The sequence below is a fragment of the Vigna umbellata genome, chromosome 5, assembly GCF_029865625.1.
Source record: "Vigna umbellata cultivar VRB3 chromosome 5, Vumbellata_1.0, whole genome shotgun sequence".
Classification (NCBI taxonomy): Eukaryota; Viridiplantae; Streptophyta; class Magnoliopsida; order Fabales; family Fabaceae; genus Vigna; species Vigna umbellata.
The window spans coordinates 62587064-62609868 of NC_142169.1; the positions used below are offsets into that span (position 1 = coordinate 62587064).

The window sequence follows — 22805 nt, forward strand, 5'->3', positions numbered from 1 at the left end:
TTTTAGTTTTCTTCGTCAAATTTCAAGATCTGAAAAAATATTCTTTTTATCAAATTTCAAAATTATGTGAATAATTATTCAAAGACTTTATTAAATTTCGAAACTTATGAAAAAATAAAAAAATTATAAATTTTAAAATTTGATTAAACTTTTTGAAAATTTTTCATCAAATTTCAAAATTTAATAAAAGAAAATTTATCAAATTTTGAAATTTGATGAAGCACAAATGAAATATAGAATTTTTTTAATTGTAGAAAACAGTTTTGAAATTAAAAATAAATAGAAATACAAGATAAAATGATTGAAAATAAAAAATGAAACAGCCTAAGTATATTTGAATCTTTAACTCTACTTTGTGTTTCAATCATATTTAGCTTGACAATATTGTGTTACATCAAGTTATATAACACAAAGCTCACTAAAGTTCCAAATATTAATTATTTGTGTCTCTAATTTGACAGGTTAAGTAAAACAGGAAAAAACAAACCAGCAGATTAAAAAACCAACCTAACCCACTAATGAGTTGACCGATAGACCAATGTCCACTTTATTACTCCTGATTATAATTTTGGAAACACTCAGTTCATTTGAAATAATTTTGTTAGCATTAAAACCACACATCTCATAATTAGACTTAGTTGGAAGGTTTGGTAATTGGGTGGAACCACTTGCACCTTTGGTAAATAAGGTATGTCTTTCCAATGATCAGATGCAAGTATTCCCTAGTCACCCGCTTATTTTAGGTGCATGGTCACGAGATTCTTTCCTTCAAAAGCCACATGACATGATGGTCACAATGTCATTGCCCCTGTAGTCATCATGCATTACAACGTAACATACGATCAGTTAGTTTCTCAGCTCGCTTTTTTTAGTTGAATTTTTAGAACAACTTAATTTTCATAGATTAGCTTTCAGAGTAGAAAAACTTGAATTCTATTGCACAGTTCATCGGAAAAGATTTTAATGATTCAGGGAAATTCAAGGAATAACCTCTCATACCAGTAAATAACCTGAATGGTTTCGATTTCCGAATCTAAGAGTATTTCAACCACACCAACATATCATTTTCATAGCACGAAAAAATGTGACGATGACATTCAGAACCAGCAAAATCAAAAGCGCTAACTTGTTAAATTTTAAATAGTTCGTCGGGATTTGAGAAACGACAATTTCATCAAACAAACGTAACATTTCCAACGACACCAAGTTGAACTGATTCCACCTTAGATTAGATTATGAGGTACAAGAATTAATACACTAACATTAATATACTCTCACCTTAGAAAGCTCGTTTAATCAATTGTTACATTTGCTCATCTTTAACCAAATACATTCAAAACAATAGAATAGAAATGTGATCTTGTCAATAAAGCAGACTCACTCGACTATGTGGCGGGATGTTCAAGCAGGTTTCTCAACACAGATTGGATGAACAAACTCACTCACTCCTTGCATGTTGAGAACCAGCAGGCAAAAAGTACAAATAAAGGGCATTACACTATCCAATCAACACCGTCCAAAGACCCAAGATATAACAGCCTTGCAGCAAAACATCATCATTGGTAAATGAACTATGTAGTAGGAAACACAATGATCAAAAAGAAATCAACATCCCAATTGTAAAATCCCATCGGGTAACCATTAATCCATCTTTACCGAGATGTTGCTTCAAACGCAAAGCAAAATTTACCGTTGTGATCCGGTTTTAACGGAAGTATCTCCTTTTCCCGGTTGCAATGCTCTTCCATCAAGTGGGATGCTGCCAACCTTCAAGAATCCAGATGATGAACCAAACCCATTAACTTTGACCTGCATCGAGCCTACTGTAAGGACATCAACTGGTTCTTTATTATCAATGCTGATGGATTGTTTAGCCTCAACCTGTTTGGGGGCAATAGTGACTGAACCAATCTTTAAGATAGAAGAAATATCTTTAGCAACAGTTTTATCAGCTTTCTCATCCACAGGCTTGATGCTAGTACCACTAGAATTACTAGGAATCTGCTCAGGACTTGAAACTGGAATCTGTTTTAAGCCATCCGAATCATTCTGGGGCTTCAAATTCTTCTCATAAATGCCAGTTGATGTAAAATTCAGCTTCTGGGGAGCTTCCATTACAGGTGAAAATATTGGACTATCAAAATTCTTGCCAAGCAACTTGGCTTTCTCATCCAGCATGATCTTTTGTCGGCTTTCATAGTAGATGAAGTCATCAAGTAAAGATGTCTTCAATGTGTGATTTTTGAATATTTTCAGCATTTCCAAACCTTTCAAATACACTATCTGTGCATAAGCAAGGAACATGATAATCAATGTAACAAGCTTAAGCAGAAAAATAGAAATAAAGGATAATAAGCTATATTTATTGTACCAAAATAGCTTAATCCAGCAGTGATATCAAATGTGATGTGCAATAATAGTTCACTAAGTTCATTTTGAATAAATTCACATCAGGAATCATGCATACAAATATCAATAAAATAATAGTAAATTCATGTAAGAAGACAGTTAAATCAAAATCTACCAATTCAAGAAGAATGAAATAAGATATAACTTATAACAAAAGAAATTCAAGCATGCATGAGTATGTAGTAACAAACAGTCCGATAACTCTACAATCAATATAGCAAAACAATACACCAGATAAATTGCAAAATTTGGTCAAAAATTAACAATCACGTGCACTACTGGGAAATGTTAATATAATAACCTGTCATGTCTAATCTTGTTAAAAGGAAATACAGGCAAAAACAATGCATACCTCTTGTGTGTCTCTACTGTTAGTTACTGGCTTATTTTCATTGTTCACCAGTATAATGTGCCTAAAATTTGGATTTGGTACATCTTTAATGAAGTGCCACTTTACAGGAAAGCTTCCACTCCATTTGTCTTGCTGCCAAAAGTCCATATTCTTATTAAAATCAACTGTACCAACCATCTCCGCAACCCCACAGAACTGCCCACTCGCATTGACCTTCATTAAAAAGAAGAAAAATATTATACATGAAAAGTAAGTGACTTGCTGATAGATAACAGAGAGAGAGTAGATATACAAATAATAAAGAACCAGGATTAAAATTCATTGAACACTCACAGAAAAAAATAGAAAGATGGGGCAGACTCCAGACTTTTCAGCTGCTATTTTCTGTGCATCCTCATAAGCATTCTCCAGCTTCTTGTTTCCATGAGGTGTTGATGACCACACATTATATTTAATGCTTTTGTGCACATCATCCTCACTGTAAGATTTTATAACAAAAAACTTTGCATTTTCATAGTCAAGAGAAAAATCTTCCTTGTTGTATTGATCAGTATAAATGACAATGTTCCCCTGCTCATTACCATCTCCTGTCACCGTCGTATAGGCTTTCAAAGACAACTGGTTTTTTGATCTGCCAACTCTAGGGCCCCGATTTTGCTCACCCAATATGTCAGAGCTTCCATTTCCACCACTTGAAACTTTGCCTGGGTGAAGCTTCGGCCTAAGTTTAGCAACTGCAGACTGTCCATTAGCATTAGATTTGAAATTAGAAAACCCATTACTGTTAAATAAGACATTTTTAAATGATAAGTCATAACATTCCCTTTATAAATTGTATCCTACACAAAAGCATAACAGTGGGCCAATCAAAACAACTATCAACAAAAATGACATTTTGAAAGAAACCCCAATCAATTATCAAACTACCCACTCATCATGAGAAAAAAAAACTGGGAATGGTCATAGATATTAGAAAATGGAAAATATCCACAACCCAAAAATTCTTGAAGAAAATATTTCAGAAACCATAACAAGTTATGGTGGAAGACTAAGACAAAAGTGTCAAATACATATACATATGAACAAATAAAAAAACGCAGAAATATGATTGTAGTGCAAAAAAAAATTGAAACACAGCAATAAAGTTAACAATAACAAATCTATAAATTCAAATAATAATAAAATAAAAACAACATACGACTAAGTTCAAATTCAAGACTAAAAATAACAGTAAAATATAATTAGAGTAGAAAATAAGAAGAAAAAGGACAGTGGAAGGTGGCACTAAAGAACAAAAGAGAAAAAAAGGGAAGGGTAGGGGGGTTGGCGATGTATAAAAAAGTGACCCTGGAGCTTGGGTCAGGGGGACTACGTGGAAGACCAGCTGTGTGCTGCTGTAGGCAACTCAGGTTTCCTAATTCCACACTGACCCAGTTTCTTCCTCGCAACAAGTGCAGGGCTGCATGGTGATTTCCTACATGGCCCTTTATTTATAAAGAATATCTAAAATTTCACAAATTAATACTCCCAAGCCAAACAATCCGCAGGTATATCCAAAAAATAACACATTAGTGAAGTACTAACAACTGACTTCATGCAGATAAGTTCATCATCATTTAACCATAAGAAAAAATGAGTAAATCAACAATTCAAATATAAAAGAGGGTAAAACAACTACCTGATGAACAGCTGGTGAAGCTAAATTGAGAAAACTACTACCGGACACACTTGCATGTGTTAAATCTTGCTTCCTCCCCTCATTACCCCTCGGCCCTTCTGACACCCTGGCCAAGGAACTTGTCTGATTTGATAAAAATTTTGAAGAGTTCCTAGAAAAGTTACCAGAAGCTGAATTGAACTTATGTTTCAAACTTCTTCCATCAGGTTTACTGACAGAAGCACTGGGTCCAAAAAAGGAATCTGCAGAACTATCATAAAAAGTGTCTGGCGGAACAATGGGAATATAACCAGAGGCAGAAACTGGGTTTTGATAATTGGGGAGGGTGTAATAATGTTGCCCTCCTCCAAATGAGCCATCAGTTCCAATCATAGCACCAGGAATATAAGGATTATATGGATTGTATGGAGACTGTGCATATCCATAGCTATAATATACATACGGCACATTTTCATTTTGTGCACCCTGAAAAAAGGAACAGCACCATTAAAAAAATCCATTAACCAACATAGATAGAGAGAAACAGGAGTTGAACTTGCCGTGTACTGAACATTAGGACCATCTACACCAAAAATCCTATGGTGGTCCTCCCATTCCCCGGGTGTTTCAAAACCTAAGCATAATGAGTAAGAAATTATCAACATGACATAATTTCAAAACAAAACTAACGTTATAATAATTCTAATTTACCTGTACAGTAATACCCATAATTGTTGGAAGTAGGGTAATACATGTTCTGATCAACATAAAACTCAGGGGCTCCTTCGTTAGCCATCACCTCAGTTCGTTCAAGATTTGGGCTTGAGAAGTGTGAATTTAAATCAGTACCTTCAATCTAAAGTCAAAAAGAATGAAACATTTACAGTCTATCATTAAAGTAATCCTGAAAACTTAAATACTAAAGGACAAAGGTTACAGACTAAATTCTTTTACCATATGTGCATCATGGTTTCTAGTTTCAGAAATATCATACACTTCCATACCAGAACTGCCACCACTGTAGACAGTCATAAAGTCATAACATAAGCACACATAACAATTAAAAAGGTATTAAAGATAGAAATAAGAAACACTAGACATAAACAGTGTTTCCATCCAGTAAAAAACACATAATCTAAACTATATTATATGTATAACAACATCTCAACCAAATATTAATAAACTGAAAACCAACAAAAAATAAAAAAACAATATAAATACAAAGAGCAACAAAAATCAGTATGACAAGATAACCAAATTAAACCACGATCACAAATACTATACATACAACAGCTGGTGTTGAGTATAACAAGTAAATTCCATCATACACTAGCAGTGTATCATATATGATACGCACCATTCGATCGAATTCTAAACACGCCCAATTTTTTTCCTAAACGGAGCAATTCCTAGCACACAATTAAACTTCATTCATTCTTTCAGGCCGCTAAAGACCTCAAAATCAAAATACAGCTCAGCATCATACCAAATATGAAAACAATTTAAAAAAAACTAAGAGAAAACGAAAATTCACCCATCCTAAACCTACACATAAACTATAAACTCGGTTTCCACAGGCACAATCAAGCTCAATACATCAAAAAATTCACAAGTAACAAGCACTCTTGACTTATCGATTAACATAATATTCGATAAAAAGGAGTCGAGGAAGAAAAATGAGGAATGAAGAGAGAGAGAGGAGTGAAATTACCGGAAGAGAAGAGGAGGAAGAAGAATCAATGCATGGTGGGTGAAAAACGCGGAGGGGATATAGAGCTGGAGAGTGCCAAGAGCGAAGTAGCGGCTCCGCGCGGCATTTGGCTATGCCAAAAGGAAACCCTAAGCAGAAACCGAAACGGTGAAGCTTTTGGCTTGGGAGAGAGCCGTTTTGGTGAGCGTAACAAAAAAAACAGAACCCACAAGTGGAGTAGTGAAGAGAGAGATTGATTCCCCACTATAAGATACGAAGCGTTTCCCTATTTCTTATTGCGCTTGCTTTTCAAATTACCTAGTTACCCCTCTGCCGCTTCGGATACAACGAAAACGCCACTTTGAAAATGCCAACGTCGTCGTTTTGCCTGCTTGATGCGCACGCATTGTGATTGGGTTACTATAGCGGTGATCACTGTCTAATTATGACCTTTGATTTGTTTTTGTTTTGACTATAGTACCCTTCAGATTTGTCCACCGACAATGGCACTGGATACAACTATTGGAGCGGTCATGGTGACAAAGAGAACGACCTGTGAGAATAACATTTCTTCCCGTGTAGCCGAAAACGGGCGTATGATTCCCTCGCTTTCTTTATCAGTTTAATTGTGCTCCTATTAAGATTGTTCACTTGTTGGTAGGTATTGTATATTTTTTTAATATTAGTTAATTAATATTAATATGCAATTAAACCTTCATACATGTATATAGTTAATGGATAAATTGTTCAAGATTCCACCCACTTCACCAAGGATTTTCAAAATTTAAATAAAAACAAATTTAAATTTTTTTTATTTTTATTTTTTGTTTTAGTAAATGCTTTATTTAATCCAGACAGTTTGAAAATTAGATTTTAAAATTTTGGTTCAGATAGAATAATTTTGTTCATAGAACTTCAAATTATATCATTTTTGTTCATAATTATCTGAAAATTATCTATCCAATAAAATATTTTAGCACAAAACGTTTAAAATTTGTTAAGTCAGCCTTTTAAATTTTACTATCTAAATACTTAATAAGTTAATGTCATTTTCTTATGCTGAGAAAAAGATTGAACTTCAATAATCATCATGGTTAGTGTAGTTGTTTATAAAGATTATGTCGAAGTTAAATAGTATTGTTTAAAATTTACCATTATAACACATACAGACATGGTAATTATAAAAAACATATTTGTAAAATAATAAATTGCAATAACTTTGGTGTACTAAAGTATCTTGTTCTCCTTTACCGAAAAGTTCTGAAAATAAAATGAAGACAAATTTTGCATGTGAAGACAATGATTCTAATTATAATATTTCACACCTGAATTTTGTTCATTTTCTCTTTTTCTTTTTTGGCCTAGATTAAGTTGATTACCTGATAAGATTGATAAACAAAATCTCACAATTTCCTATTAGGATATCAACCTTTATGTATTTACATTAAACTTGTTTAGTTATTTATCAAGCATTAAATTTATTTGTAACTGTCTAATGTCAAAACATTAATACTTGTTTGTTTTTCTCATGTGTTAATTAATAGTAATTCCTATATACACAAACTTATACATATATATACAGGTGTGTATTGTACATGTACAACTCGGATGATTCTATAGTTATAGGGTTTTACACAATGACACCTATGTCAATGTTTGTGTTATGGGTATTTATTTAAATTTAAAATAAATATTTTTGAAATTATAAAATAAATATCATATATATTCGTATTATTACAAATATATGTAAACAAAATCATACCTATTAGATTTTTTGTTTTTATAGTGCACATACATCATATAATATTTTGCATGTTAATTGGATATTTTAATTTGTCTTTATGAAATAAAGTTTGTCTATTTGAAATTTATGGTTTAAACAAAATTCTGTGAAATAAAAGTAGTTATATATTTGTCTAATTGTTTTTATAGAGATATAAAAATTTAAAGTAAAAAAAAATTAAGTCATATTGAAATGTCTTTGTCAAGTGATAAAATACTCCTTCAATAACTTTAAGACACTTTTTTTATGAGAAAATGATTGTATTTGTTAAACAAACAACTCATTTACTAGAAAAAAAAAATATATATTTTTAAAGTGTTTTAAGAGGTGAAATTTGGATTGACTTTTTAAAAGTAAAACAAATCATAATTATAAAAAGAGTTATAATGAGAGAAATAATTCTACAAGGATTTCTCACCTTAAACTTGTCATTTTATTAATTATTTATGTACTTCAAATGATTGAGGAGTAACATTCTCATTTTCATTAGGGTGAATATATTAAATATCTTCCATATATAGTTTTTTTTTTTGCAATAAAATTTTATTATATGATTTTAGTTTTTTTTGGTTATATATGTTTTTTGTCCTTAAACTTTTACCAAAAATTAAAAGCTTTTTTCTTTAAATTTTGAGACAATTTAATCTTCCAACTTCAGAAATCAATGAATTTCGTCCTTCAAATGAGATGACATTAAAATTTTGTTCAAATTTTGAGACAATTTAATCTTTCAACTTAAAAAATGAGTGAATTTCGTCCTCTAAATGAAACGACATTCAAATCTTGTTACGATGTTTACCTTGACATATGAAGTTTGGACATGTGATTATACACATGGTAAATGATTATTGGACCAACTAAATCAAATTTTAAAAAATAATCGAAAACATGCATTGTTATTTTGTTTAAGGGTTTTTCTCATCTGTGTCTCTTCTGTATGTTTTCTCACCAGCAACTATGACGTCCTTATTTTATGTTATTCTGTATGATTTCATTATTTGTGTATTTTGTTATATTTAAACATCAATTTTGTTTTTAGAATCAATATAGAGATATGATTCTAGATAAAATTTTATATCTCTTGGTCATTTGAATTAAATGCTTACCTTTCAAGGAAATATTGTATAAAAAAAAGTAAGGGATTAATATTATAGCATCAATGTTTAAAACTTATATTTAAAAAATGAGGGATGGTGATTTTTTTTTTATGTGAATGTTATAATTACGATGGTCAATTAAGTTGAGATTATGAAATTTAATATAAGTGAACCAGTACCTTATATATAATTTTAAGTTGGTAGCTTTAGATATATTAAATTAAAGTTAAATGTTTTTTTATTTTATGAAATGCGAAATTAAAATTCGTTAATATTTAAAACTTTGATACATTTTAATTTTTAATATGAAATATGTTTAATATATAGATTATATTTTTTTATATAGTTTAGGAGTCAAAATATATTAAAGTTTCAAAATAGACATTTTTTATTTCACGTTAAAATTCAATTCAAAGACTAAAAATATATTTTTGCATCTATAAATTTCTATCAACCAATACATATAAATCTTTAGTCCAAATTAGTAAAAAAATTCAGATAATACACACAATTCACTTAAAACAATACTTGCAGTTTTCATTTTAGTACTTGCATGATACCCATTTCAAAGAATTAACAATACGTAATTAAAATTGAATCACACAAAATTTCCATACTTAATAAAACACAACTATCTTTTATCTTTCGTCTCAAAATCTTCTATATATTATCAATATTTATTGTCTTTACATTTACAATACTTTAAAATGCATAGATTGAACTTTTTACAACCAAGAGTATATTAGAAAAAACCCTCATATTTATATCTAGAAAGGAAAAATGAAATTAATATATGCATGAGTTCAAATCATGAAAAAGTACATGGAAAATTATTTTTACAAAATTTAATTTATGACTAAGTTAAAACTGATGAAAATAATGAAGTAATTTCTTTTTAATAAGTGTTTTTAAAATATATGGAATATGTGCTGGGGTTACTATTTTTACATTCTACAAATATTTGAAAATATATTTTTTTAAATAATTTAAGCCTTTTGTTTATTTGTTTTTCCCCAAAAAGTTTAAGTAAATTAGGTTTTGAGGTTGACTAGCATGCACTTACACCACTTATAGGAGTCTAATTTTTACCGATTAGATCTATCTTTATTGTATAATAATGAGATTATTCTTTTAACACAATAGTAACAGAAAGGGTAATTTGTTAATGTATTTTTTGAGTTGGTAGAATGTTGAGATATATATGATAACAATAAACAAAAAAATGATAAACATTTTGGTGAAACTTGTAGATTTCATTTTTCATAGCAAAGTATGAAAATACCAAAATGGAAAAGGAAAATGAGTGGGAAGATTTTGAGATGAATCTGCTGCTCAGGAAGCAAAGAGAAAGTGGATGCTTTTTCCTGACCATTAATTTAACGTAAATGTTGGAAGCACTTGCTGCAAAAAACAAAAGGGATTATGTTCCTTGCTTTGCCCATAAATATCTTACCCACTACTCCACCTATCTCTGTTTATCAACGCGCTTTTCCTACTTACACCACATTCTTCATCTACACAGAAAATATGAAACACAAACGTTATTCCCCACACAAATGTCTTTCTTCGCAAAGGGAAAAACATAAAGCGGTTAAAAAAAGTTCACATAAATTTTGAATATTCCAAACTTGAAAACGAATAATTTGACGCATCGGATTTAGTTAATTATGTTTTCAATTTTAAATTTCCCTTTTATGTTTTTTTATTTCTGTTTTTTTGCAAATGCCAATATCTGTTAACACGAAGAAAAGAAAATAACCACAATGTCAGGTGACTTGAGCTGTAGCCTAGTACAAAACAATAATCGATTCCTTACAATTTGTTTAAATCCAATTCCACAACTAATACTAACTATAAATATTAAAATAATGCCCTCCAATAAAACCAACCAGACAGATACGTAAGCTAGACGAGCATCGCCAATTGATCAAAATTAAGCACCATTGAACAACTCTCACCAAATAATGTTGATGCAGACACTCATTTCTTACAGCACTACCCCGTGAATGAACCTCTAGCCATAAGGTAATCACCATGTAAAGAAAATCTTAAACTAAAGTGGAAGGTTTACCCACCAAGACAAAAAGTTAGAATGCCTTCCCAAAAATCGATAATCCAATCGTGAGTCTAAACACCAGAAGCTGATTCGTGACTAAGGTCTGGTACAGCTTCTGGATTCCCTGGATCAGAGCTACCAACAACAGATTGCTGCTGCCCTTGCTCACTTCCCAAAGAGGAATTCTCCTGTTTGCCAGGACCAGGAGACAAGGGAAGCATTCTTGGATCAGAAGTTCCCACTTCGTGTGGCCTATCCTTTCGATCAGGAAGCTGTTGAACTGACCTATCCCGCCTGTCATAACTCCGGCTCCGGCTCCGGCTGCGGGTACGGCTTCGGCTGTAACTTCGGCCACGAGACCAGCTGCGACTTCTACTTCTACTTCGACTTCTATCCCTGCTCCAACTCCTGCTTCTACTACGACTTCTGCTACTGCTACTATAATCCCATGTTCGGACTCTTTCTGGGCTTCGACTATAACTTCTGCCTCTACTTTTGTAAGAAACATCCCTTCTGTTGTCAAATCGGCCACGTCCACGCCCCTGTCCACGGTCATCCATACCACGTTCACCCCTACCCCAACCACCATGACCACCACGAAGACCACTAGATCCCCTACCCCTGTTGCCCCTACCAGGAAAGAAATCACCTCTCCCACCAGCTCCATCCCTCGGGCCACCACGTCCACTAAAACCACCACCACCACGTCCACCAAATCCTCCATCCCTCAGGCCTCCACCTCGACCACCAAAGCCACCATCCCTCATGCCACTGCCACGCCCCCCAAAACCACCATCCCTCATGCCACCCCCACGACCACCAAAGCCACCATCCCTCATTCCACCACGACCACCAAAGCCACCATCTCTCATACTACCACGACCACCAGTCTCCCAACGCCCACCACCAGAATCAAACCTACTCATCCCACCCCGTTCCTTTCCAAAGTTTGATGGCCCACGCAAAGCCATCTGTCTTAACTCTGGAAGCACATGCTGATTAGCACCCTCCAAAACTTTGATTAAATCACCAGCGTGTTTCCAGTCCTGCTCAGAAAAAAAGGTATATGACACTCCAGTAGCACCTGCTCTTCCAGTTCTTCCTATACGGTGCACATAGTCCTCAATTCCAGTGGGGAAATCATAATTTATTACCACCCTGTAACATAAATTCACAAGTTCAACTACAGTGAAGCATAAAAAAACTCCTAAACAAAGCTAAGGCCTCAATGAGATAAACAAAAGGTTCATCATTATCCAGCCCATGCAAAAGTAACATAAAGACTCCATAATATGACCCATTCATTTATATTGTTTACCACAAAGAAGCTAACCTTATATCCTTAATATCAAGCCCACGAGCTGCAACATCAGTGGCAACCAGAATTGGTGACTTCCCAGTCCGGAACTGACTTAAAACCCAGTCTCTCTCACCTTGAGACTTATCTCCATGAATTGCAGCAGCCCCAAAAGTGCGGCCAATATTACGAGCTAGCTGATCACATAACCTCTTCGTGGAGCAAAATATTATGACCTTCGAACCTCGTTCTTGGGATCTGAGGATCTGTTCCAAACGCCTCTGCTTCTCCATTTGTGGGACAACTTCAACATACTGCATGTATACAAATTACATAGGGAAGGGAAAAAAGAGTATAAGTCTCCAAGAAACTAAAACAAAATATTGTTTCATTTGGAACATATTAAAGTAAATCTATTCCAGAAATTAATGATGGATATGAGATAAAAGTCAGTATACGAGATAACAGCATAATGACATCGAATACAAAACAGACCTAAATAAGCACAATAGACAATGCCATATGGCACAATAGACAATGCCATATGGCACAATAGAAAACAAACTCATTCTAAAAAAATGTATTTCAGAAAAAAAAAAGCCATTCACACAAATTTAACACAATTAAAAGGCAGTGTTTTAATTTCTGGAAAGATAATGTTTGCAACACCCTTTCTATAAGTGAACCATTCCCAAAACTTACAACGTGCACTCACTACACATGACAACATTTCCACCTTCCAAAAACTGATAAAAGTTAAGGCTTCCTAAGAAAGGGAAATGCAAAACATTGATATCTTAAAAATCCCAGGGCACAAGGTTCCAATAGTTGTGGGACAGGTCTCGGGACAGGTCTCAGTCCGTTTAGAAAATTAAAAAAAAAATTGCAGAACAGTTTAGAGGACAATGAAACCTATACATTACTATGTTAAGGAAGATACTCATAGCCACATGAAGGTCAACATGACGCAATGACCATAGAGAAGATGCTTTTAGGTCATGTGTTAAACTGTTACATCAGTAAAAAAGGTTATATTAACCAACATTTCAAAAGTGTCATATAGAATTATAACTTCTTGAAAAGGTATTTTGACAGCATTCTCATTTAAGAAACTTCAAATACCACAAAGAATAAAACAACAATAATCATATATGAGTTTGTAGAGTTGAAATGGTATGTCAATGCTTGTATTTAGAATGTGTTCTTGTTATATTTTAGATATCCATCCTCAATCCCTTCCCACAAGTATACCGGTAGACGTGGTGATTAGATAAACCCTTTATAAGTGACAACGACTCCGAGAATCAAACCTTCCGCTTTATTGGTAAAGTTTGTCGCCATTCACTTCCACAATCGGATATTTAGATATAGAATATAATAATACAAAGAGTATAAATAGTAGGGAGAAGCCAATATCCAAACAAGGAAAATAAATTTATTGAAATTTGGAGGTTTAACACGTCATCCTTAAATTCGGAAGTAGAACTTTGGATATAGAATAAAACAGAAAGAAAAAAATGAAAGGAAGAAGCAAATATTTTTAACAGTCACACCAAAATTGAACACAAATTCACCAAAACTGAGCATACAGACACAAGATAAAACTAAAATTACCATGAACTTAGTTTTTTGAATAAATAGCCACAATTAAATACCTGTGTGATGGCTTTATTTGCAGCAAGCTCATCTGCACTTCCAATGTTAACCTGGACAGAATTCACAAGAAGTTCACTAGCAATTTTTCTTACTTCTTTTGGCCAGGTTGCTGTGTACATGAGAGTTTGTCTGCGTGCAGGAATCTCATCCACAATCTTCCGGATTTGAGGCTCAAAACCCATGTCAAGCATTCTGTCAGCCTCATCAAGCACAAGTAGTGAAACTTGCCCGAAGTCAATTTTCTTCATTTCAAGTATATCATTGAGCCGACCAGGTGTGGCAACAACAATGTCTGCTCCCCGATCTAACTCCTTTAGTTGAAGGGCTTTAGGTGCTCCACCATACAAGCACTGCAAAGGTAAATAAAACAGATAAACCAAAAGATAAAGACAAACTTTAATAGGCTAAAACTCAACAAAAAGGAAAAGATAGAAGGTCTAGGACAAACCGTGCAAGAGACTCGTGATGATCGACCAAACTTGATAACCTCATTATGGATCTGTGTTGCAAGTTCCCGTGTTGGAGCCAAAACCAAGACAGTGGGGCCATTCAGAGAATTATTGTGTCGCTGTCTAAGAAGAATGAAGGCAGGAATTAAGTAACCCAATGTTTTCCCAGAGCCAGTTTTGGCAATTGCTACTATGTCTCTACCCTGTAGTGCAACAGGCCATGTTTGAGCCTGTATTGGTGTTGGATTTGAGAAGCCAGCAGAATATATCTGAAATGACAGTATATGACTAAATATCAGACCTATGAATGGTGCACAAATCCAATGCCTTTTGATTTGCAAAACACAAAATTGCATTCAACTTATATAATTTAGCAAACAAAAACAAGGACCTATAGGTTATGGTTGCTTACTGAAGCAACTTGAGGCAATTAAAAAAGGCAAAAAAGACATAAGAGGCGGAGCCAATAAGCAACAAATCCCAGGTCACATAGAAATTTGAAGAATGGAGGGCCATCCACCCTTAGAAGATGCCCAAGAAAGGCTCCAACCATCCATTATGCAGGCTCCAAAAATCAGGATAGTAGTTGCACGTGTAATTGTGCCAATAGCAGATTAGCAGTGCAGCGTACGACATATGCTCCTGCTCTGGAGCAGATATCGCACCTGCGACAAGCGAAAATAGACAAGTTTAAAAGTAAATTTTAAGTTAAAAAAAATGGGGGAAAAGGAGTAAAACCCTTTCTTTCCTAGGACGCACCAATGCATACAACACCATATAATAGGAGAACAATAAACTTACCTCTCTCAATATCTCTGGAGGGAATCCAGTAGCATCAAATGTCATGAAAGGAGGGGGAATGTCACCACCCTGTCAAGTGAGACATAGTATGTAAGAGAATTATAATTATGCACAAAAATATAAATTTCAAATAAAATAAATCATTCTACACGAAAGTATAAACAATGGAACCAAAACCATGGCACTTATCCGTAACAATCTCCGCTAAGAAGATCATATCATCTCATATTGTATATAGTATATAAGAATAAAGATATGCTTTGGTTTCACTTCTGAGTTTGAAGCGTCTTAATTGCTTGTAACATACAGCAAAATTAAATTATAATATCAAATATGCCTAGGGTAGTGTAAAAGCATGGCCTAGATGCTATTTGTACTAAGATATACTGACCGTTGCTGTAACTTCATGTTGCTGGCAGTAAATTTCAGCCGGTGAAAGATCACTTGCATCAGAAGATCCCATGTAAGAAGGTCTCATTAAAGCATTATTAGAAAGAGGTGAAGGTCCTCCCATTGGAGGAACAAACATGCTAGGCATAGCATTCCCAGCAATACCACTTCCATTCCCACTTGGCATTACGTTTTGAAAAGGAGTATTGCCGATCCTCATATCCTGCATAGATGTTTCACAGAATCATAAAATGAAAATATTGAATTACGACAAAGAATAGGAATTGATGACTTATCAACTTAAAAATTAAAGGATTAAAATTTGACAAAGATAACTGAAGCTTTCACAAACATATTATCAAAACGTGTTGAAGTAGTCAAAGATGAAAGGCGCCTTTAAAAACACTGCCATGAGGCACACAGCAAAAGGAAAAGCTGTATCAACATTATAAAAAGAGTAAATATTTAACTACTTTTCAATAATATAGCATATTATACATATTTTAGAGAAGTTCAACATGCAAAAATCTTAAGTCTCTTGCTGCTAAGAAACTCGAGAACTGGAGGTTATTTTAGGCATGCTGATTAATGCTAGAAAGTTGGATGCTAGGATTTTAGAATTTTTTTGAGGAATTAATGAGGATTGTCTTAACTGATCTAGAAAGATGCACCAAGGGTGTAATATTTGGATTGACACAAAATATTATTTAAGAGAAAATGGAAGGAGGGAAGTTGGTTGGAGTGAAAATGAGGACTGCACCTTTTTTATTGTTTGACTAGCCATCAACTTATCCACCTACCATTACATTAAAGGGTATAAAAGTCATTTAACACAGACCTTTTATGCTAATGTTTTTTTATATTCAGAGGAGAAAATGAATTGCAGCCAAGTACATCACTAATTGCAGCCATTTCATCAAGAAAAATTATTTTGTGGAGAGAAATGAGAATGTAATGGAGGTTTTCGTATATTAGTCAGCACTTTAAACATAGCATCGAAACAACTTTATAGTATCACTAGCAATCAAATGTCATTACAAATAATGCAATAATAGTAGTTGAAGATTGAAAAATGAAGCAATAGTTTAAACTTTGTATTGGGGGAAAAAGCTACCTGCTGATTTCTTGGAACTGGTATTTGAGTCATATCTGGTTGCCGACGACCCATTGTGGACATATCTTTATTAGAATTATAGTAATATTCATTTCCTTCTCTGCTACGTGAATTGTCCTCCTGACTCATTTTTTGGCCAGCAGGATGGACATTGGATGGATGACCATGCATCATTCCTGGGCTCATCTGCTTATGAAAGTTAGGACCATGTTGGTAATATAAAACAGATCCACCCTGCTGCAACGGCATTGCAGATGGCGACTTCTGCACACTGCCTGATAAGGCAGTCCTAAATTGCTGAGGCTGACCAGCATTGACACCTACATTAGGCATTTGATCAAAAGCTGTGTCAGGAGGAAGGTTCTGATTATTCTGAGCAGGCAAGGTACTCCTCGGCGGATACTGGGATGGTGAAAGTCCAACCTGGCTTCCATTTTTAAACTCCGCTTCCTCTACCTTTGGAAATGTTGTTTGTTGATTTTCGAAGGGTTGAGCATGCATGTTATGCTGAACCTGTTGGGGGTTAGGTTGCCCAGGTGAGACAGTGTTTGGCTGAATGTGTTGAGAGTTTGGTTGCCTGGGTGTAATGATGTTTTGCTGATATGACATATAGTGCATGTTTTGGGTAGGAAACTGATGTACTTGTGGAGGTGCAATATGTGAGCCATGATCCTGAGGCATTCCTTGCCCAAAATGCTGGGAATGGATTGCATGTGGCGGTATCTGATGTTGAATTTGCTGTCCTTGAGGCTGCTGCAACATTTGCTGCCCCTGGGGCTGCATCATTTGCTGTCTGGCTTGATGTAACCCTGGCTGCGGCACTGACTGTGGCATCAGTGAGTTCTGCTGCGGCACAGACTGAGCACCCTGAGAGGGGTTCTGCTGAGTGGTTTGCACCATATGGGGACTCTGCTGCTGTTGCTGAGGTAGCATAGATTGCCCATGCTGTTGGGCAAGGTGACCTACCTGCTGTTGCGAGGGTTGCCCTTGCATTAAGGGCTGTCCATGCTGCGGCCCCATCCCACCAACCTGCATTGTGTGAGTCACAGGTATAGGTGCCAAGTTCGGTGCAGAAGCCACAGGTGCAGGCAAGGGTGGTGTTACTGGGGCAGGTTTTTCATATTGGGTAACATTAGTTTCGGGATTCCAATAATACAACAAACCAGTGCTGCCATCAATCAATCCCTTCCAAGGTTGTGGAAGAGTAGGGTCATCGGGTGCATATCTAGGGCCAAGCCCCGCAGGAGCTGACTCCGCGGTTGTCATAACAAATTTGTATGTATATTTCTGCAATCAATAACTAAGCGATACATTCAAATCTTATACAAATATAAGACCTAAGGAACTGATTTATAATTTAACCCATGAAAATCTGACTGCTCGTGATCCAAAATTATGAATTTTTTAAAAGAGGTAAACAGATAAAAATAAATAAAAGAAAAACCCTAGAAAACAAGATTATGATATTGCAAGAAGAATGCAGAGCGAAACATACCTTAGGTTATATGAGTGAGAACTTGTGAGGGTGTGTTTCTAATTGTGATTTGGCATGTTGGTGTTGTGTGTATGAGACGAAGAAAAAATTGCGCAAAAGCAAGAGGCAAAAACAGAGGCAGCTTTGGTTTGTTGAATGCAATGGGTTAGGGTTGTAGAGACCGAAGATGTAAATATGTAGATGCAGTGTGCAATTTAAGCTCAAATACAGGGGACCATGTGATGGAAAGTAACCCTTATCAACGGTTCTTATTGTCCAGTATTTCTTTGGGTCCACTGAATATTATTTTAACAATTGTACAACCTATCAGAGATTAAAATTGTGATAATTATACGGTTCTAAATTATAATATAATTATTATATTAATTGAAAATATAAAAATATATTAATAATTTCATATAAATATTTTATTATATAAAATTAAATAATAATTTTTTGATTATTTATAATGGATTCATCTTACATAATTTTATTCTAATTTTACTTTTTTAATATTTTTTTTTAATTCAAATAATTAATCATAAAAAATAAAAATTTATCATTTTGTTATTATTTTTAAGATTTAGATAATAACTTATAATAAAAAACCATTCACGTAATAAAAAATATATAAAATTATTTGTTTTTATAATTGTTTTAATTTATTTTATAGTTTATTAATATGTTTTAATTTAATAATTAAAAATTATTTTATAGCTTAATAAAAAATTTAAATAGTATAAAAAAGTAGACACATAGGTGTCTATATGTTTTCAGTTGTTTATATTGTTAATTTATGTCTATGATAAATCTACATCTATTATTAATTAACTAGTAAAACTATGTCCGTGCATTTGTATTAACTTTTTATGATAATCAAAAAAATTATTATAATTATAAAATTAAATATGAATAATTTTTATACATTTATTATAAATAGTTCATATTTATTGCATAGATAATTTTATAATTAAAAATTGTTAAATTTAAAATAGGTTTATATATATATATATATATATATATATATATATATATATATATATATATATTTAAAATATAAACTTAGACATCGTGTATTATTATTCAAACCTATTCTTTTTAATATAGAAAAAAGTTTCATGGAAGCATGAAGACGAGGAAAAGGTAAAAAAAAAATTTCACAGTAAGGCATCTTATAGGCTCTCAGAGATGTATAAAAAATGTAGAATTCTAAGAAAAAAAACTCATTGGCTGGGGAGGATACTTGTAATGGTTTTCTGGAAAAAGTGGAACATGCCACTTTATAGACAAAAGTGTGAAACAGCTAAGAAGAATCGAACATTTGAAAAGGGTGGCTATTTGCACACAGGAGGATCTATTAGCGTGCATGAGATGAGATATTTCAGCAAACACATATTCGTCAATCAACAGGGAAATTTGTGGACGAAAGGTCTAGGTGGACCCATGTAAGTTTCTACTAACTCTATCACATTATACATTCTTGGTTTTTAAACCTTTGGTTTACTTATTATATTTATTCATTTAACAGGAACAATTTCAAGCAAAATTTGTAGAAATAAGATCTGAGACTACATCTGTTGGTGCCTCAGCATGTAGTCCTTTAGACCCTGCGGAGGAGGAAAGATTGAGAAACCGATGTTGGTTAGAGGCTGTTGGTGGAAAATACAAGGGACGTGTATACGGCATTGGAAATGTCAGCTCCCAAGATGATTGTGTCGATAGTTACATCCAACAGACACATGCATCTTCTTCTACTCAGCAACAAAATTCAGAAGAAATTGTTAACCTTAAATCGCAGTTACAACAATATGATCAGCAGCTTGAAAAGTTTCAAGGCTTTATTGGCGTCCTCCTGCCATTCCTTCCGCCTTCAGCAGCCACAGTTGCACAAAACTTTTTAAACTTCCAAAATTCTGAAGTTTAAAATCAAGCACCTAATGATGTCCAACCAGAAGAGCAACCTCCAGAACATCAACCTCCACAACAACAACCTCCACAACAACAACCTCAAGAACAACAATCACCAGACCACCAACCACAAGATGAAAATAATTATATGCACTATTAGGCATTTTATACAACTAATTTCCATTACTGTTGAACTTATTTAGAACCAGGACATATGAACTTACCTAATGTTTAATCTTGGAATATTTTGATGTAAACAATATTTATGTATTCATGTACAATGTTTCCTTTGTGGATTTATATGTAAATGTGCAATGTATAATGTCCAGGTTTGCTTATATGAATTTTGAATGTTCAGTTATAATGTCCAGGTCTGTTTGTATGAAATGAATTGGGCATGTTCAGGGTATTGTAAACGACTTTTTCAGCTCTTCTAAAACAATTATATACGGATATATTCGTATATAAATTATATCAGGATTTATCCGTATATAAGTTATATACTGATATGTCCGTATATAGCTACGATAGAATTATATACGGATTTTTGCCCGTATATAATCCATATATAATTAAGTTTTATATACGAATTTTTGGCTTTATATACGGATTTTGGCTGTATGTAATTCAATTTTTTCTTGTAGTGACTTGTTAGACTGGTTAATTAGTTGAACTATGGCCTAGACAAATATAGTAATATTTTTGTGATGTTTTGGGTTGGTTTTAAGTGCGTTTTGGGAGTTTGGACTATTGAAATTTTGAATCTTAGGTTGTGTGTCCAAATGGAAGGTTTGTGATATGTTGGTAAGTCATTTATGACGTGTTAGAATTCCAAAGTTACTTAAAAATGAGCTAGAACATGTACAATTCAATTGTGGTCTCAAATGAAAGATGTTAGATGTTCTTAAGGGAAATCTTGTGGTTAAATAATTAATAACTAGTTTAAGTTTGGTTTAACACTTTTGTTTAGGTTTAAAATAGTTTATAATTCAATTACAGGTGGTTTAGGTGTGTTAATTATGCAGTTTTGGTGCTGCAACAGGCTGAACGAGTTTAATAGGCTAGTTGGGTGAGTTTAGGGGAGTTTTGGCAGTGAGTTTAGGGGAGTTTTGGCAGTGAGTTTGAAAGGCTGAGTGAGCCAGCTTGGGGAGCTTGCTATTTTGGCTCTCGTTGGGCAAGTATTTGGTGTTTTTGGTAGGGAATTGTAAAGGTTGAGCGAGTCAGCTCGCTTAGCTTGGGGAGCTTGTTGTTTTGTCTCTCGTTGGGTGAGCAGGGTTGTTAACTGAGCCAGTGAGTATGTGTTCTTGGGCATCTTTGAATTCTTTTCAACTATGTGTATGATTTTAAAAGTTATAATGGTTTATTGCATTATCTATGGTAAGGTTTGAAACATGTGTGTGAATGGAATGAGGTGTGTAAGAATTATAAGGAGGATTCTCAATGGTTATATCAAAGTGTTGTTAGTAACAGGGAGTTAAATCTTAAGGGTTATTATGAAACTCTAATGATTATTCATTCTCAAACAGGGATGTTTGATACATGTGGTGAGAGTAGCAAGAGGTCTTATAGTCTAGGTATTTCCAGTATGGCCTAAGACATGGTACAGACTAATCTTGTGAGTGTGGTAGGATGAAACTCATTGACAATAGTTTTGCAAAACAGTAGAGGCCACCACAAGTGCACAACCCGCCATAATTCGACATTCATATTAAATCCGGATAGTGTATCTAGGTTTTGATATGTTTAAGATGTTTGAACTATTTTATGTGAAATATGATTCATGTGTGAAAAGCTTAAGTATACTATGAATTATTTTGTATCACTAGCTTATCCTTTTGTTTGTGTTTTGTTAGTATTTTGTTAGTATTTTTGCTTGTGCATTGTTGTTTTGCCTATAATCATCCAATGGATATGAACAAAGGGTGATGAAGTGATCCTGTAGCTTTGGATGAAGTACATATTTAGTTTTTTCCAAACTAGTTAAATGTATATAGTTTTGTTCTAGTTGGCTTGTACATAAAATTAAATTTATAGTTATTTTTGTATAATTATAATGAAACTTTTATTCTGTCATGTTAATTATTATATTTTATTAATTATGTAATAACTCTTTTATAATTTAATAATATATTTGGAATCTTACAAAATTAATTTTCTATTTTATTGATATAAATTTATCTTATACTTTTTTTTATCACCCTTATCAATAAAAAAATCCACAATCTTTTTTTTTCTCATTTCTAGTTTATTATTCAATATCTTTTTCTTAATCTAAATACATCTATTTTTATTTCTTTTTGTCCGTAGTTATACTCTTTTATATATAAAAAAAACTAATACCGTTTACAAATAAATCCTTATCAAATATCACTCTTTTTTTCTCAAACTCGCTTATATTACATGCTAACAAATTTAAACTATAAAAAAAAAATAGTTTTTATTGGCTAAAACTTACATTTAAGTGTCAAACATAAAACAAAACATTGTATAAAACAGTCTACAAATTTCAATTCATAATTCATCATTTTTTCTTATTATTTGATTTGGTTTCATAAGAAGTAAATAGCGAAAATAGGCTAAACTTTTCAATATTTTTTATAATAAAATATTGGTTGATAAATATACATATATAAAATAAACTATACAAAATAGTTATAACATCCAATTATAGA

At 33.4% G+C, this 22805-nt stretch overlaps 2 protein-coding genes across 4 annotated transcripts; both read right to left on the minus strand.

The window, feature by feature from the left end:
* Positions 1-1241: 1241 nt before the first annotated feature.
* LOC124845396 (uncharacterized) lies at positions 1242-6369 on the minus strand. Of its 2 annotated transcripts, XM_047322487.2 has the most exons (8): positions 6130-6369; positions 5373-5436; positions 5130-5274; positions 4979-5052; positions 4440-4904; positions 3095-3502; positions 2762-2974; positions 1242-2283 (listed from the first exon to the last, which is right to left on the minus strand). In XM_047322487.2, exons 2-8 carry the CDS (start codon positions 5418-5420, stop codon positions 1687-1689), a joined length of 1950 nt encoding a protein of 649 aa, XP_047178443.2. In that variant the 5' UTR covers positions 5421-5436; positions 6130-6369; the 3' UTR covers positions 1242-1686. The 2 variants fall into 2 exon arrangements, with proteins under 2 accessions (XP_047178443.2, XP_047178445.2); XM_047322489.2 differs by lacking the exon at positions 5373-5436 and having other exon boundaries at positions 6130-6368.
* A 4374-nt stretch (positions 6370-10743) lies between these two features.
* Positions 10744-18416, minus strand: LOC124845409 (DEAD box RNA helicase family protein). Of its 2 annotated transcripts, none has more exons than XM_047322504.2 (8): positions 18247-18416; positions 16752-18038; positions 15639-15860; positions 15248-15316; positions 14446-14715; positions 13997-14347; positions 12378-12655; positions 10744-12202 (listed from the first exon to the last, which is right to left on the minus strand). In XM_047322504.2, exons 2-8 carry the CDS (start codon positions 18015-18017, stop codon positions 11116-11118), a joined length of 3543 nt encoding a protein of 1180 aa, XP_047178460.1. In that variant the 5' UTR covers positions 18018-18038; positions 18247-18416; the 3' UTR covers positions 10744-11115. The 2 variants fall into 2 exon arrangements, with proteins under 2 accessions (XP_047178460.1, XP_087971677.1); XM_088115551.1 differs by having other exon boundaries at positions 16752-18051.
* Positions 18417-22805: the final 4389 nt, after the last annotated feature.

Excerpts from the sequence above, each read along its gene's own strand:
- LOC124845409 (XM_047322504.2), bottom strand. The coding sequence starts at position 18,017 with ATGACAACCGCGGAGTCAGCTCCTGCGGGGCTTGGCCCTAGATATGCA. Across the intron at positions 15,317-15,638 it reads AACATGAAGTTACAGCAACG|GGTGGTGACATTCCCCCTCC; the intron begins GTCAGTATATCT and ends CTCACTTGACAG. Across the intron at positions 14,716-15,247 it reads CTCCAGAGATATTGAGAGAG|ATATATTCTGCTGGCTTCTC; the intron begins GTAAGTTTATTG and ends CTGTCATTTCAG.
- LOC124845396 (XM_047322487.2), bottom strand. The coding sequence starts at position 5,420 with ATGGAAGTGTATGATATTTCTGAAACTAGAAACCATGATGCACATATG. Across the intron at positions 5,053-5,129 it reads TTATGGGTATTACTGTACAG|GTTTTGAAACACCCGGGGAA; the intron begins GTAAATTAGAAT and ends CATTATGCTTAG. Across the intron at positions 3,503-4,439 it reads CTTCACCAGCTGTTCATCAG|TCTGCAGTTGCTAAACTTAG; the intron begins GTAGTTGTTTTA and ends GCTAATGGACAG.